Consider the following 18,874-nt stretch of genomic DNA (forward strand, 5'->3'; position numbering starts at 1 on the left):
ATACATATTCTAACGATTTCACGTAAGAACAACGACACGCAACACATGATGAATTTTCCATCGACAAAGCCCGCATGTGTAGTTAACACACTTTACGGTTCCGAATGCACGCATCTCGCATGAGAATAGTCTGTTTAAAGGCGTACAAGATGACGCTAAAGATCTTTTCAAACGTTACTGGGGCACATAAAACATATTTTACTCCCTAACTGACCATTAAGATCCTTTTCATTCTCTTTACGACGTTCTCAAATCACTGATATTGTCTGATTTGGTAATAAAGTACATTGGCGCGCGTTATCCAGTGACTATATTCAGCGTGAACCATTTTCATCATAATTTAATTCAAAGCAATATTTTTATCCATTTGTCGCCCTCTAACATATTGTGCGCCGCCGTTGTGCAAGCGAGCATAGGCAACGAATACATTTTCAATTCCATTCACGATACACAATACGTATCACAGAATTGACCTACAGTTGTAATGCCATAATCACGTCTCAGACTGGCCATAAGTGATCTAGATCTAGAATTTGCGTTTTTGCTCATATTCGACACGACGATTAACACACGTATATGCCCAAAAGGTTCAAAAAGATGATAATACCAGTAGGTATAAACGACGACATACGGGTATAGATAATACAAGATAATAATAATATAAGTAAAAAGCAAGGCATTGCGGCATTGGCAGCGAATTAATGACCAATGATCAAATACATATTTCTATATTTCACAATATCATTGAAATTTAGCCAATTCGACAATATTACGAATTTACGAACCATCTTGATAGCCTAAAAGGAACCCTGTATGTACTAACCATTACATAATGGTAGTCTAGAATCGTAAACGCTTTGTTATCTACTTTACTGCTATGAGTACGTTTCATGATTCAATAAATAAATATAAGACACGTGCGGAAATGAAAAGGCATTCCGATAACGGGAAAAATCGTGGCGGTCTTTGTGCAAACACACAACAAAAGCGATCGCCTGATTTGCCACATCTTCAAACGTAAGAAACGGAAATGACCGCTCTGTCGAGATGAAATATTGTTCTTTGGCAAGTCGACGATTAAGCATCCTTCCATTATTGTTTTTACGATGCCCTCAAAGACTGCTATTGTCTCTGATTTGACAATAAAGCACGTTGGTGTGAGTTAGATGGTTTGATGGCGATATTTTTTTTTGATGCATTAAACAGATACGAACCGTAAAGTTTATCATTGATGTTTACTAATAAAATTTACAATCGTTTAAAATGCTAAAAGGACTATAAAGAGTTTGCCTGTCACGATAAATATTTTAATTTGCATAGTATTAGTTGAAAGCGCTGGTGACCTAGCGGTAAGAGCGTGCGACTTGCAATTCGAAGGTCGCGGGTTCAAACGCCGGCTTGAAATGAGAGCGTAACTTCGATTATATGGCGGCTTTTTGGCGGTAGGTTCGTAACTCTTAGGGCCTACGCTAGCTGACGCGGACGCCCGCCGCGTGCACACGCACGCGGGTGCTATTTTTAGGTGAAATCCGCCGCACGCGTCCGCTTCAGTTAGCGTTGCTCATACTATTTTTCGTTAACCCGCTCCTCCGCTCCGTGCACCCGCGCCAGCTAGCGTAGGCGACCACTAGAGTCGCCTACTCGCTTTTCGGTAAAGGAAAACAACGTGAGGAAACCGGACTAATCCCAATAAGGCCTAATTTACCCTTTAGGTTGGTCAGATGGCAGTCGCTTTCGTAAAAACTAGTACCTACGCCAATTTTTGGGATTAGTTGCCAAGCGGCCCCAGACTCCCATGAGCCGTGGCAAAATGCCGGGACAACGCGAGGAAGATGATGAGTAGGATGCAAGAGTTAACTAATTGTATTTGTTTTAAATATAAACGAGTCCATAGACATTACACAAAACTGTGTAGGAATCTTCAACTATGAATTCCTTATCGTTTTTTAGTTAATTGAAACAAGGTGATAGTTAAATAAATGCGCTTGGACTTGATGGTATGTACAGTCAGCTGCAGAGATAGTTGAAACCCCCGCCCCTCTTAATAGACTGTATACATGTAGGGATCAACTATTTCTGCAACTGACTGTACAACATAAAAGATAGTGACGTCAGTCAGGGGTGAGGGCGCTTTCGGGCGACCTTCCCCAATGGATATTTGAAGACTTAAAACCTCACTGTGTTCAAACAAATTTACGATTAAACATATATTTATTTGCCTCTGCTGCTTTCTTATTTGCACTTTAAATCAAGTATTTAAAAGTGGTGCACGTACTAACGCCAAACTAAACTTAAATAATGTATGGAAAGGAAACGATCATGTCTTTTTTCGTTGCATCTGTTATCCCTATAGAAACTTCGATTGGCGCTTGTCAACTTGAGTAGGTCCCCAGCATCCTATCACGTGTTTAAAGCAATAACTCTACAAAATAAATAAAAGTGTAAAGTGCACACGTGGACACATTGTTATGACTGTTATGTTATGAGTAACGCCAGCGCGACAGCTTGCGCGGATTGAAAACCGGTAATATGTTTAAGCGAATAAAATTGTAGTGTTCTTTCAAAATTACAATATTTTAACGATTTTTCAGAAGATTAAAATGTAATCTAATGGTCGTTTCTTTTATAATAAACATAAACTTTTAAACTTTATAATAGATTCATCCTGCGGCTAGATGTAACTTAGGAAACTTACATTAATCTCAAATTATTTTGTTGTGTTCTCTGTCGGAAAATGCCAAGACATAACAAAAGAACGCTAATGAATCTTGAATATATTAGAAACTTAGACGCGTTTTACGTAGAAAATATTTAAGATATTTTAACGGAAAAAGTGTAACATTGTTCAACAAGGACATTTAAAATTACCGTAGAGCGACAAACTGTTCCCCAATTTGTCTGGAACCATTACCCACTCCCGGCGACCGCATGGGAGTTATTTTGGTCGTTGTTATGCTAGCAAACAGTGTTAATTTTGGGTTCATTTCGGGCCAGCTTTACATGGGTCAACCATTCGATTTAATTTCATTTTGCGACTCGATATAAATGCAAATTTTATTGTTAACTGTATTGTTGCGGGAAGTAATTAACTAGGCGCTACGTGATATTTATTTATAAAATCCGTTTTATAGAAATTGTACAAAAGCGGGATTTTGTCCGCGCTTTTTTCTTATTGTTGTATTTTAAATGCGGACTGAAATTCTTATAAATTTTAAATTCTCGGGCAGAAGTTTGAAACTCAATTACTGAGTGTTTCCTTGGAGGAATTTTTGATACGAATTATACATTATACGAAATCACCACAATCGTTTCAATCCGGAGTATAATTTTCGTACACCTAATTCCTGTGATTATGCCTTTTCTTTGTCGTAGAGTCGTCATGAGATATATCGGAGCGGCCAGGGATCTCACAAATATCTGAACACGATTCTGTTGTCAAGGGCCTAGAGAGCGCGTTTAGATATTTTTGAGCACCTCGGTCGCCCCGATATATGTGATGGCGACTGTAACTTAAAAAGTCCATGCAGTCTCAATGTCTTTCTATGAGGTGTGTCCTGTGTACCATACACAGTATCAAGTATGTAAATGATCCATCATTCATCCTTCTCATGTCATGAGGTGATGAAAGCAACATGGTGAAAATTTCGCTTATGAGTGTTGCGTGTTAGGAGTATGAATATTTAACACCTTACTTTTGGAATTTATTCATCTGTTAACACTTATTACACTCCACAAGGCAAATTTGTTATCGCTTTTACATTCGCAAGAACAAACTTCCATTAAGGGACTCTCGCGTCTCCTTATATTGTACTTCGTTCGCGATGATTGAGTTTTGCTTGGAAATGATCCAATAAAACATTAACCCTGGAGACTGGCTCGACTTAGATGCGAAATACGAATACGTCAACCGTCTTATTACCTATAAAATTCATTTCATATAGGTAACTACGTTTTTCTTATTATATACCTGTCAGCGTCGATGTATTTTTAGTGCGAAGAGACTGAATATATTTAATTATCTGATAATAGATATAAAATTTATCTCTTCACAACCTACATAAATATCAAACAAATTAAAACATCACTTTTAACGTATCAGTTTGTAAGTCCGACAACGTCGAAATATATTTCCTTCGTTTTGAAAATCGGTTTTCATTTGTTATTGGTCGAGGCGCGTGAATTTTTTATCCAATCCATCAATTTTACATGCATCAAAACAAATTAAGTGATAAATTTAATTAACACGCGGTAGTTGGCACCCATTCACGTGTTTACTTACGTCATCTGACGGAAAGGTACCCGCAGATTCCAATTAAATTGCTAGGCGTGTTACGCGTGAAGCTTTGCTCGCAAAGAGCTGCGATGAATCACACGAATCTTTAAATTATATATTATATTGGTTTATTACAAGTCAGCGCAAATTTAAAAAAGGTAACTGATTAATTTTAATAGAGTAGGTTACTAACTGCCAATTTGGATTGGTTCTTTTTTTTGATCGAAATACTATAATATATAGGATATATAAAATACTACCTGTTGATACCACTAATGGAAGGAATAAAGTTTCCAAAATAAACATAAAAGACAAACATTTTCTTATTCAACGCCAAGAATCTTGCACGGGCTTGCATTCTGCGACTACTGATGTAATGTAAAAAAAAAACACAATTTGCTCTATTAACTTCCTCTCATAAACTAGGGAATGTCCTTGTGGATTAGCATAAACGAATGTGTATGAATGACAATACATTGCAAATTTAAATACAGTAAGTTAAATGTTCATGCAATAATTAACCTATAGAGCCTGCATACAAAACAAACAGAATCTCGGCCCTATTAAAACTTTAAGATACGTCAAAGATTTACTATAGATACGATATGGATTGGATGTGTCAGTGTCAAAATTGACGTTTTCGTTTTAAGAAACGTCACTTTTGACACTGACATATCTAATCCATATCTATCTTTAGCAAATGTTTGGCGTATCTCAAAGTTCAAATCGGGCCCCCTGTCATGTTAAGACCAGTTAATGATTTTATAATATACGCCTTCGCGCTAGTATACGAACAGGTTTTCCATCCAATAATTCGCTTATTCCGTAACTCAGCCCTAATCTGTAACCCCCAAGGCTCACCATTAGAAGGTAAGGTAAGGACATGTTTTCGCAAGATAACTAAAATGTGGCCGGAGGCTGTTGAGAGCATCCCAAGGGTGTCGGGTCGCGCTAAAGCCGATCATTTTCCATTGTTATTTGAGCTTACGGCGCCCTTTTAGCACCTCCGGCCCTTCACACATTAATTAGGCTACCTGATTCGTAATTGTTTATTAAGGATTATTTAGGTAATGTGTGTATTGGACCTCGCAGTTCGTATTACAATGCTGCCAGTAAAATAAAAGTAGTTGTTTAAGTAACTAATTATTTACTAAGGTTTATTTAATATAGAATTCAAGAAAAATAAATTGCAAAATTTGTTACTACCAACAATATTGTTTGTGTATCAAAGCTAAAGGGGAATATTTTGAAGAAAAAACATTTTGTTGTTGTAAGAAAAATACTCTTAAAAATGTGTAACGAAGTTTTGAGACAATCAGTAATTGTTAGATAATTAAACTGGATAAGGGTATTTTTTTATGACACTCGATTTTAATATACAGGGGCCAGATATTCAGATGCAGTCCGAACACACAGGGAAATATTATTTTTTTAGAGAGCCGTGATAATTTTCTCTTTTAGGCCACCAAAATATTTACATATATAACGGAGAGAAACTCAGATGCCGTTTATTTATACGAAATGTTACATGACTTGAACTTAAATTCATCAATCAATCATAAAAAGTAGGTACATAAATAACAACAACTCCACCAAGCCGATCCCTGGTTATATTTTACTCAAAGGCGGTTAAGTTAAATTCCATGAACTGGATTTAAGATGAATTATCAAAATTTTTCCTTGTCGGCATTTTTCCAAAGTCGCGCCTGACCGATGGCTGCCAAATGATCAAGACGTACGATATTTCCCCACTTCCCGCGTACTCCGAGATAACTCGTTATCGATGATGAATGAACTTGGGAGTTTTATGCCAAATATTTTATCGAAGCATTTCCTCCGTAATGTTTCGTTTAGTAATTTTATTTTCTTGTGTATAATATAAAAGGGAAATGTTTCTACTTTTTCTAGTCAAAAACAGGTGTTATTTTAACGTTCACATATGCCACATACAACTATAATATATATCTACTATATTTTGTAAGTTGCCACATTAATAATTCAAGTGATACATTTGCGATAAGGTGCCTGCTCTATGTATAAGACTGCGTCCGTCATAGCTAGGTTTGGTGATTATTCGTAAAGATAAGCCAAGTAGAAGCCATATAGCATGGTAAATTAGCTGAAGAGGAACTAAGTACGTACATTTATGTTAAAACAGTTTTTATACGTATTCAATGACTCAGCGTTGTTTTGGGTATTATTTTGAACAAGAAATAAATACACTAACGCAATATTTGGGCGCTTGGAAATTTAATGGGTAAATTGTAAAAATAGTAATGTTATATATAATAGTAGTTAGTTAAGAACTGTAAATACAAAAATTAATATACATTGTATTGTATCGTTTCGTATTGTATTAATTCCATACACCTAAAGGTAAACAGTTAACGTCAATATACCTACATGCATGAAAATACTACGTAGTTAATTTTGGTAACACAATGTAATCAATTAACCTAAGACTAACTACGTATTTTTTTTTTAATTCACACTTAAATTTTGTATCTACCGCTATTTACGTGTGTGATAAAAATTTGTATCTACCGCTACCTTATATGTGTGTGATAAAATTTTGTGGTTCCTATATACGAACCTATTTGAGATTCAGTTAAATATACAACAGAGTTGAATACTGTACTAAACACTCCCTCTTGTTTAGTAACTTTGTTGCGATATGAGCCACTACATCAAAATAGCTTGCACAAAAGGGCATTGTACCTGGAGCGCGTAAGAAATGTATCGAAAATGTTTGACCTGGCAAACGTACAAATCCCATACCAGCAGCGGATAAACTCTTGGAGGATAACTTAAGAGATTAATTTCTAAGGGTAGTTTGTCAATATTTTCAAATATTGAAACATTTACTACATTATTCATGTGAGTTTGACAAAAAACGGATAAAGAGAGATGACAAAATAAGTTCAAAAATATGGTGGAATAGTTCAAAATAATTTCCAATGTTTCTTTGTAACTTACTGCCATAAATTTCTTATCAATAAAATAAACCTAGTGTCTATTATCAATTTAATAACCAGTACGATTTTTAGATATTTTTTTTTACATTGATTCGTTGATTATTACCTATGGACCTATATAAAAATCATCATTACCGAGTTAAATTATTTGCAAATAAATAAATACAATACAATACAAAATCCCATACCGCGAAACTCTTTCTAAACATTCACGTGCTCGCGATGTGAATCACGGGCAGACAATGAAAACATAAAAATACATGAGTCCAGGAAAAAAAATCATTACCTGACAAAATCTAACTACCTACTATTTGTATGCAAAACCAAATAAATGCGGTCTAAGTATTCGGGACTCTCGATATAGCTTCCAATTTCGATCCACAACAGAAATTCGTTTCTGCGCCTTTGAGTGGGGATACTGGGGATCCGCCGATATCGAGCAATATTCTACAGAGGAAATCGGAGAGACTTTAATTTCTCAAGACGGTTAAGGATTCACTGTATAATATGTTTTCGAATGTCAATAACATTTATTACGATCTCACGAATCCAAATGGCCATAGTTAACTATTAATTTGCCTTACTTATTATTCATAAACGCACTACAAGCCTCAATTATAAACTGAAATAGATATCATAAGTAAAAAAAAAATCGCCAAGCGCGATCCGGAATCCTGACCACTAGATGCCCTAGTCGCGGCGGCACACGAGCATGGTTTCCAATATGTACTCGTACCAATTGAAATTATTCATTATAAAAAAAGTACATATATGGAAGATACCTCTGCGAAATAACATTCCAGTCCATTCAGAGACAGCTATTTTGAGCGTTCGGCGGGACCAGAATAAGATCTTTAATATTCATTCGCACCCGGGTTACACGATACACGGAGATAAAAGTGGAATAAGCCACACTCCTTTGAAATTTGAATTAATTACACCGACAAAGACGGCGTTTCGAAAACAAACGTATTGTGGTAACTACATACTACGAGAGCGAAAAAGAAGGGGAAGGATGAATAACGTAACAATGAAAATATCACAGTGATTCGCCATGAACAATAATTTGAAAACGTTACAGAATGACTTTGGCATGTTGGTTCTTGGGATAGGTAACTACTAATTAGGTACCTCGTTATGGGTTTATTTTTTGATTTGATGATTTTTTTTATAAAATAGCAGGCAAACGAGCAGACGGATCACCTGATGGTAAGCGATTACCGCCGCCCTTGGATACCCGCAACACCAGAGCGGTTGTAAGTGCGTTGCCGAAATTTAAGATGGGAGTACGCTCTTTTCTTGAAGGTCTGAAGGTCGTATCGGTCCGGAAATACCGCTGGCGACAGTTCATTCCACAATTCATCACACCAAATAAACGATTTCTATTTCGATTATGTTCTAGTTTAGGCGCGTAACCCCGTCCATCCTAGAGGTATCTCTGTGTAAAAAAATATCGGCATACCAGCTGCAAAGTACCTACCTATAGTTCGTTTTTTTAGCATTACAAAAAAGGTAAACAATCTTGACATGTCTTTTTAATGAAAAAAGCTTTTTAGAAATCAGTGACTGTTACTTATGTAAGCAAAAGAATGTAAATGATCATATATGATTTATAATTCTTACATATTTGCCGTGACTTATTTTTCACAAGTGTTTTTCAATAAAAGACACGTCAAAATCGCTTACCTTCTTTCTGATGCAAAGAAACGTACTATACCTAAGTAAATGCGTCGGTACTACTAGTAAGTCACGGTGATTTTTAAATACCGGAACGATTTTCCCGCCTCTAAACCGCCGCCTCGCTAATGGTTCCGCGACATCCACAAATGTAAACCCGTAATACATAAACAAGCATTCTCTCTGTATTTAAATATTCACTTCAACGCTTTCAACGAATATGTACGTTTTAATTAACGTTCTACTGTTCTGAAATGTTTAGCAATCTAAACACATATAAGGATATAGGAGGAAATGTGCAGTGTTAATTCAAGAATAATTAATTCGCGTTCGTCGATATGAATCCTATGGTATTGAGTCTATTATTACGATAAGAAATATAATATTGCACCACGTATCTGTATCATTGGCATTAAAGATAATAGGTACAATAATAATGTATGTCTGTTTTGATTTGTACGATTCTTTTTCTTTTGTGTCTCTAAAACTTGTCAGGTATAAATATTTTCGCGTATTCCTTTCATGCACGTAACCTATAAAAAAATCGCATTTCCTGTATCCAATCTGACAGTTAAATTTAATGCTTTTGACAAAATAAGCGCCCTAATTAAGAATACCTCCAACTGGGATTAAGAGACAGCGGATTTTTTCCTGATGTCAGGAATTTTTATCACTTGTCAAACTTGCGATAAGTTTACAAAAATGTTACCATTGGTGGATAAACGAAAAAAACTGATGAGGATGATTTCTGTTCTTGGCCACATAAATTAATTGATGAGTGTTTGTGCAATGTCAGTTTTTACAAAAACTAAACTGGTACTTATTAAAAATATTAGGAATTCTATCTGGATTTAAGAATTTTATATCCACCAACCCGAGTTAAAGTCAGATTGCGTTTTTAAGTCCTCGGATGGTGACGACGTTCCAAATGAGCGTTTGCATAAAACGTGTAGGAAGAATAATGTTTATGCTAATTCAAATACCGAAAAGAATATGTTTGCGTTGAGAATGTCAAGGACAGGGGTGAATTATGGCGTAGCCTAATCTGGGTACGGACTTCTGAATTACGAAGTAACAGAGCTGACGGCACAGGCTCACAAGGTTAGACAGAGCGATTTTTTATCAAAGCATGGGGTATTGATAAGGTTCGATACAATAGTTTACGTAGTTTAGAATAGACATGGAGAAAAAGTAAGCAATTATGGCCAGTATTTATCATTTTGGTCCTACGGTCCATCCGGATAGTTCTCCGGATCAGTAATTTTTACAAAATTTAATTTAAAGTTAGTTATTAAAGGGTTAATAATAACAAATTAAATCGAAATCTGCATCAATTATCTATAGAGCAGTGCACAAAAATAGGATTGGCCCGAATTCTGACTTCGAGAATGTAGATACAGACGGAAGTGCAACCAATACAACCATAATTTTAAGTAAAAAAGTGATGGTATTAATTTCTTTGGAGTACCTACAAATATTCCTCTAATAGTTCGATGATAACGTTTGTAATAAAATTTATGTACAGTTTATGGCTTCTACAGACGCCGATATACATAGGTCTATATATATAGCCAAAAGCGTCCACTGTTCATATACCACCTTAAAAGAGCAGCAAAAAACAGTTAGCTTTCATAACACGAAATCCGTATTTCAAATACGCAATACGCATATCCGTTTTTATTTAATTATGAGTACAAGCCTTTTATTTTGAAATGCTACATGGGATTGTTTTCATTCAGGAAAAAAGGTCTGTCCCGGGGCTACTTCAACTAATTACAAAACCAGGCTTGCTATGGAAAAAGTTTATCTTGTAAGTGTTTCACCTGCTAGTCAGTTTTATGTTCGTCACGTTCAAACTTGAAAATTGAATGTAGGTATAAAGTTAAAGCTAACTCTGAATAAATCCTAGTTTTTGTGTTATAAATGATATGATTAAAATAAATATCAATACAATAAATACCTAACCTAAACCTTTTATTGCAGGTTATAGTTGTGAACCATTAGAGTTGGTGGAAAGCAGGGGTCGGAAACCGGTAAATCTTTCGTATAATTAACCGGTTTTTAATTTGGGTTAATAGCTTCACTACAACTTATAAAACAAAATTCCCCCGCCGCGTCTATCTGTATGTATGTAGTATGTTCGCGATAAATTCAAATACTACTAAATGGATTTTCATGCGGTTTACACTTAACAATAGAGTGATCCTTGAGGAAGGTTTATAATTTGTGGTATGTTTTGTGTGAATTTGTTGAAATATGACACTACCCGTGCGAAGCCGGGGTGGGTCGCTAGTTTACTATATTTTGTGCTTTTATACCATTAATTTCATAGACTAAATCTAATAAAAAGAAATCTTAAAATGTAAACCGAGAAGGGTAAACTTATGGATATATTTCAAAAATAGTTAACAAACTGGTAGAACGTGGCAGTGGCACCGCACTTGTCAAAAAGTCTTCTGCTGCAATCATATGGTGGACTCTTACCTGTACTCGTTGACACCTTATGAGACTCTGCGTGTGTGTGAGTATCCTTAGCACCATGTGCTCGATGGTGCTCTGCTCCTCGAACACCATGCGCGCCAAGTCGAGCAGCACCTGTTCAAAAATAATATTCATTTTGTGTTGTGACAACTCCTAAACGCTTACCAAGCAAATTGATTCCACGGACGGTTTTGTATCCCGAGTATACATACTTAATAGGACAATTTGAATGTACACTGACATCAGAATTAATTGTAAATAATGTCATCCAATTATCCTGCATTGGCGCAAGCAAAACGCACGCAGATATCATTCTGATGTCAGTAACGCTCGGATTGAACTACAAATCGATTTTCTAAAATCTAAAAAAGATCTGTAATAGATAAATCAGTTGACACACTACGCTAGAAGCTTATGGTTGCCAACATTAGAACGGTCTGCTTGGTACAATAGAGTACTCGTAGGGGGAACTTTACCTGTTATAGTACCTAGTTAATAAGGAAAGTTTGCATGCTTCATTAAGTAAAATGTACGCACTTAAAATTACTTACAGACCAACTATGTTTACCACTACATTTTGCAAATAAATATATCTTTATCTTTATCTTTACCTGGTTGCGCTTCACCTCCAGCTGCGAGCGCTCGTACAGCTGCGCGTTCCGCAGCCCGATGCCGCAGAATTGGAGGTACGACGCGAACACTTTCTCGTCGTTCGCTGTGAACGGGCCGTCGTTCTGTTTGTTAATCACCTGGAGGAAAGGAATATCATTTATTTAAGGGGCAGTAGGTTGAGTCAAACGGAGTTTTTAAAAAGTCGTAGAGCTGTTTTAGATTACAATACGGCTGCCATTAATTTAATTAACAATCTTGAGGCTTTCTCGAGGGACTGTATTGATTCGAATCCCAAGTTTTTGACTTTCGCTCGACAGATAAAAATCACGAAAATAGGTCTAAAATACACTTTGCACATTTATAACAAATTATGCACAAAAAATAAAAATATGAAATATGTTCGAAGGACATGAAAGCCGAGTTCCCGGGCACGCACTTCCATCTTGCTCTCGCTTACGCTGCGTGAGAGAAGAACATGAACTTACTGGGCTTTAAGAAAATCATACAACGCGTAATAGTGCAAAATAAGGCAACATGGATGCACAATATAATGGTATAAATTGAAATAGATTGAGAATTATATATATTAGGTATTATTCTACCATATACTACAACGTTTTAATTATACGTTAAATGTGTGTACTATAGTATTTTTCGCATAACTTAGGTACAGTGACAGTTGTCATCTCAATATAATTCACTGTCAATTCCATACAATTAAACCTTAAAACGCATAAATTGTAGTGATATACATTCATTTTGGCAATGTAAGCTTATATAAGCTATATATAAAAATACTATACCGTCTTATAAGTATTGAGTTTATGGAGAATACAAGTCACTCAACATTGCCAAAATGAATGAACAAAATTTAACATTTATCACACAGACTTTCGGCCTGGTCCAACTTTTCTAATTAACCTTTCTCTCTGTGAATACATTTTTTACTCAGTGAGTGAATATTAGAATAACTCTGCTGTTGGGACAAATTATTTATTCCAGAAGTTATTTATTTATAGTATTTACAAGAACGGTTTACACCAATTACACTTGCAATTTATGAATATTAATTAACATAAGTAACACTTATACATAAGTAACAGTGTAGAAATTATTCTTCAACTCTTCACTCATTCATACTCTCACAGTAAGCGAGGCACCTGGACGCTAGTTTAGACCAGGAATCACGTATAAACGTCTTCAATGAATACTGTACCTAAATCTGAATAAATCCTAGTTTTTGTGTTATTCATGATATGATTAAATATCAATACAATAAATACCTAACCTAAACCTTTTATTGCAGGTTATAATAAATGACCATCTGTTCTTATCATAATAAAATGTTTAGAATTTTTGACGTATTTTGGAGAGAAAATTTGTGGCGTATGCATAATTAAAATATACGCAAGTGTATTAGTCTGTTGTTGTTGCCACTGTTGTCTGTTGGTGAACCTTAATAAACTATAGTGCAGTGGTTCCTAACCTTTTCAGTCCTGTCACCCCTAAGACTAACTAGGGATCCTGATTTTACCCCTTCTCCCAATAATCATCAATAGTCTTTCTTATAGGTCTAATCTTTGATATCTTTAATTAAGCTTATTACCTCCGTGAAATACCAGCTTTACCCCCACGGGGTAATTACCCCCAGGTTAGGAACCGCTACAGTATAGTGGCTCTGTAAGCTGTGACCTCGTGAAGCTAAGAAAATCTAAAAGTGAAAAATACTTAGTTCGTTGAATTAATCACAGTGAACTCACGGCAGACGCTATTGGTGCTTAAGTGCTTTATGCCAATTTCCGCATTTTGAAAAAAAAAACAAACTGGATCCACAAAAAATTCTATTTAACCTTTCGAGACCCGCACAAATATAGCGACATTCTGCGTCAGCTGGCTACCCAGGGAGCCCAAGGGTCTCGAAAGGTTAATCATAAAATTTCACGAGAATCGGTTAAGAATTGCAACCTGTAGAGGAGAACACCCGGAGATACGAAAGCGCAATGCCCGAGTTACAACGGAGACCTTCGCTAACGGTTCGGAAGAAAAATACATAAAATAATTTACTTCGACGTAAACATGAAGAAGAAAGGAAAAAGGTATAAAAAATATTAGGAACAAAGAACTGCTAAAGAAAAAAAAAATCGGCAATCTGATTGAGGTAGGTCTTCACGCAAATTACTCCTTAAAATTGTCAAGGCCCGAGAATCAATCGGTCGGGATTACGTCAGTTATTTACGCTTGATGTAAGATTTCAATTCCCCTACGGCCATCGGCAACAGGCTGAAGCTGCGAAATAATTCCCACTTCTGCTAACATTTTCAAGAGGCATTTGCAAATAACTTTGGAATATTTAATCTTATTACGATAAGGGCGTGGGAAACTTTTTTAATTTCATCTTTTACCGGCCTCATTTTTTCGTCCCGTTTGTTTTGTGATCACATCATAGCAATATGTTTATCAAACTTAATTTACTCGCACTTATTAACACAACCAAATGCGAAATTTATTTTGCTGGTAGGTAGTGTCCCTGCATACAAAGATTAGGCATTAGGCAAGGGAATAAAATATTACGATATGGATGAGCTCTTATGTATCTATGTTAGTTAATATTTTAGCCCTGGCGTACCAACCTGAGCAACCCCAATAACTTCTCCATTGATGTCCTTGATAGGCATGCATAGTAACGATCTCGTCTTGTACCCTGTTTGCTGGTCGATGTCGTGGTTAAACCGTTCATCCTGTAACAATATACAATTTGTTAATATAAGAAAATGTAGTATAATAACACATACAATTTTACTAATTGCTTCAGACTGTAGTACAAGACGAGGAGCTAGGTGCTAAAGGTCAACTTAGTCATAACGAACGGTATGTATTTAGACGTAAAGTAAGTAAAACATTTTACAGTGAGCTCTAGAGCAAAATTGCATGGACATATTATTATTTCAGTCGGCATGCAATTTTGCGAATGGCAGTATCTTGTAACTTCTGGTTTTTCCTGGTCTTACATCTTTTGGTACAGTTTTGGTAGTTGCAGTTACATAGCTTTCAGAAAGCAAAATGTTTCTTTACAATATTGAGAGATGAGTATAGCCACATGATTTCTTTTCTTACGCTTAATGGAATCTTAAATTAAATATATCCTTAAACAGAGACCTAAATGGATTTTCTTACGCAATGTGTAAATTTAGTTTCTTATAATATTGGTGTTGAGCGTTGATAGTTCAAGCCAATTCTAATTAACACCCTGGGCCGACGTGTTATCAAAGTTAATAATCATAGCGCACACAACCGACGAACTATCTCTCGTTAACAGCAGTATTTGCAAAATTACGTAATACTAGAGTACTGACAGCTTAACAAGGATTTAAAGACCGTAGTCCTATGGTGGAATATAATCCCTTTTAGATAGCGAGTCAAGAATAGTAAGAGGCCGTAGTGCAATCGGACCCTGTCAGTGGCGACCGCAGACCGCAAGCCTACTCCATGCGAACTATTCCAAGTATTCTGAGTGTTTCTATTTCCAAGTGAGAAATATTTAATTTAGAACATACGAAGTTCTCCTGAAAATCTTTAAGGAAAAAGTTAACTAATAGTAATAATACTATCGTGCATGTCATTAGAACTATTCAAGCTTTTTTTTTACTATCATCACCATCACCATGTATACTTAAAGAGGTTAGATAAATAAAATTTAACATCTAAGTCAGCTAAATATTGATTTCGCTAATAGTGACAAATTTTTAAAGCTCTATCAACGAACATATGAAAAATAAATGTTAACTTTACGTCGTAACACTCTGCATGACACGATACAGTAAACTGTGAAAGAGGACGTTTCTGCGGCAACCGCATTCAGGCATATGGCCGAAAGCCAAAACGAAACCAATCAACGACAGTACACAGATTGTTGATTGAAAAACACTGGTAGGTAGCTGAACGGTAAGCCGTTCGAGTCTGCTACGGCATGCGTGGTGACCAGAACTCAAAACTGATTGAAGTGAAACTTGAGAGGAATATGACCGGCAGTGGGATGTAGGTGTACTGGCCATGATAACACAGATTATTACCGACGTTAATCGCTTAGCAAAAATCAACGCGGTATTTCATCAAAATTCAAGTACACCGACAACGTTAATCTCGTCAGAATTTTTTCTCTTTTTTACAATTGGCGTACTGTTGGTAATCCAATACACTAGGAACATAAGAGCCACCGTCCATTATACACGCCTGTCAACTGGCCAGATTGGGTTTAAATCGTTGACTGAACCCATGCCGCTGATACGGAGCCAATCTCAATTGAGAAAATAAGTTTCAAGTGCATTGTCGTAGAAAATTATATAAGTTAGTGAATTGAACATTGTGAATGAACATGCGATATGAGCGAATCCATTATTGAAGCACAACATGTACTATACAATGAAAAAATGTAGATTAATAAAACAAAATAAATGTGTTCGATTTATGGCCAGTCTTGATTAATGTTGATATCAAATAGATACATCAAAAGCGTTAACAGGGAAATCTTTAAATCTTCGATTAAATACAATGGCGACACTCAATTTGTCTATAATTCGTATTTTTCCAATATAAACATCATGGAAACAAATTTCGCTTGGAGGGATCACTAACTTTATTACATTAGAAACTTTAGCTCTCTGAAAAGGACACTTAACTCGAAAAAACTATTTTCTCTTCGCGCTCAATAGCCGTAAACCACTGCATGAAATCCGATTCGACAACAGTAACTTCGCTCCGGGAGGAATTTTATTTTCTTCCAGCGGAGAGTAAAATTTTCCAATGAAACTTAGCGGGTTTGTAGAAACCAAAACCAGGAATCGGAATGAAATGTGTTCCGATTCCGTGGTTCATTTTACGACTTGATCTTTCGAAGTATCGTAAAAGTAAAGCGTTTCATTCGGAGAAGTTTCTCCTGAAGAAACTTTAAATGAATTGACATATTTTAGTATTAAACTAGATAACTACATCTATACTGGTTTGCAAAATTACGTTAAAAGTTATTAATATACAAGTAAGTATAAGCCATTTGAGGAATATTTAGGTATTTTAATCCATCATATAACAGATAATGTATACCACTATCAGTACTATTAATGTATAACGACGTAGTATGTACATATAATATCAAATAATATACGCCACCAACAAAATCACGCATCTTATTAGAGTCTAAATTACACTAACTATAAACCATGACGTCAGTGAATGCCCTTGTAAAGTGTATAATGAATATAATCCAGAAAATTAAAGTAATCTACTTATGACGACAACGAAACAATCACGCGACGTCGAAGCTCACTTGTTGAGGAATATCAAAGCGCCAGCATAAAGGAAAATGTAATCAAGACAAGATTGCAAATTTAAAGTAAACCCCAGAAAATAAAGTGACAAAATCACAAAACCCTCCACTAAGAGCATACTGCGAAAAACATTATTTAGTTGTTTAGTCAAATCACTGCCTCATTTACGTTATTGCTCTCTTCTCTACATCAATTTTCACACCATAAAATATAACAACATTATGATTGCACTTAATGTTGACATTACTAGCGTGAATTCAACCTTATATCGTTGAGTTAGGTCTGACTTTGTTTTTTTGGCAACGGCAATTTCATTGGCAATCGTAAGTGCTAAACTTACGTCAGTTTTCTTAGCCCAATGAGGCCGTTCTCCCCTCGAATCATAACATTTGGTCGTCGCGGTATTTTTGTCAGTACCGGGACACGGCTCAGCTCTGCTTAATCCGACGTTAAAGCGGGTATTCGTCGGCTACTGTCAAATAAATCACGAGGCATATCGTTGAGGAAGCTTTATGCTTTTTATATCAGTCGCAGTTATAATTAATGTTATTGCTATCTTTATCTTTAATTTATATCGTAAGGCTGCGTTTCAGAGATGTGCGAGGTAGCTGAGCGGTGTGAGAATAGCCAAGTTAAAAATGGTAAAAAATATGTAGGAATACTGTTCCTAACAATACGTGTGAGACCTCATTGGTTTAGAAATTATGTCTAGAAAAATGTATTTGAAGCGTTTATACGCACATAAAAAAATAAAATTGAAAAGGTTATACATTTTTTTTTGACAATATCTCATTGTTATAATTAGAGATGGGACGCATATTCGGTAATTATTCTTTGATTGCTAATTATGATTTGTTTATTTGGAGTGTTGAAAAATTGTTTGCCTGTCCCTTGCCTTCGGACGCGATTCATTTTTAGCTGCTAATGTAACGAAGCGTATTCAGATGGTTTATTAGAAGGAAACAGATGAACCGAATAATTCGGCCGAATTTTCGGTTCGATAAGTACCGAATCGAACATTCAGCCGAATATTCGTATTCGGCAAACTCCATATTCGGCCCATCTCTAGTTATGTTAATACAATGTGTATATTTAATAACAATACAACGGCATTGTTCAGACTTTGTAAAATGCAGATTAAAGTAATATGATGAGACGAGCTTCCTTAAAATTTGCATAAGCGAGTAAATAAAAGAGTATAATCTGAATAAATACGGAAACTTGTATGTAGAACCTTCGCAGATATTATCATCATAATCAGTATGGAGATTTCCTTTGTCAAGGTAATCTAACTTAGGGTCTAGATAATTTTATTAGAATAATAAGTATGAATATGGAAGTGTAACGTTATGATAAAAGAATTTTCGTTATACAGGGAGAAACGATGAACAACATAGTAACAACGTCTGAATGTTGTTAGTAAAGATTATCTACACGATAGATGAGTTGAATAAATATAACGCACTCATGTGATAGTGTGAAGGAAAATCTTATGAATTTATATTACCTAACCTAAATTCTACAAATATTATAAA

At 35.6% G+C, this 18,874-nt stretch overlaps 1 protein-coding gene across 11 annotated transcripts in view; it reads right to left on the reverse strand.

The window, feature by feature from the left end:
* Positions 1 to 18,874, reverse strand: part of LOC133526348 (dual 3',5'-cyclic-AMP and -GMP phosphodiesterase 11-like) — a 188,514-nt gene that overhangs the window by 22,484 nt on the left and 147,156 nt on the right. For all 11 annotated transcript variants that reach the window (XM_061862920.1, XM_061862917.1, XM_061862923.1 and 8 more), the window contains exons 8-10: positions 14,649 to 14,756; positions 12,018 to 12,155; positions 11,410 to 11,520 (exon numbers count right to left, since the gene is read on the reverse strand). In XM_061862920.1, the coding sequence (XP_061718904.1) occupies positions 11,410 to 11,520; positions 12,018 to 12,155; positions 14,649 to 14,756 (357 nt within the window). The remainder of the gene's footprint in view (positions 1 to 11,409; positions 11,521 to 12,017; positions 12,156 to 14,648; positions 14,757 to 18,874) is intronic.

This window comes from Cydia pomonella, chromosome 16, assembly GCF_033807575.1.
Source record: "Cydia pomonella isolate Wapato2018A chromosome 16, ilCydPomo1, whole genome shotgun sequence".
NCBI lineage: Eukaryota > Metazoa > Arthropoda > Insecta > Lepidoptera > Tortricidae > Cydia > Cydia pomonella.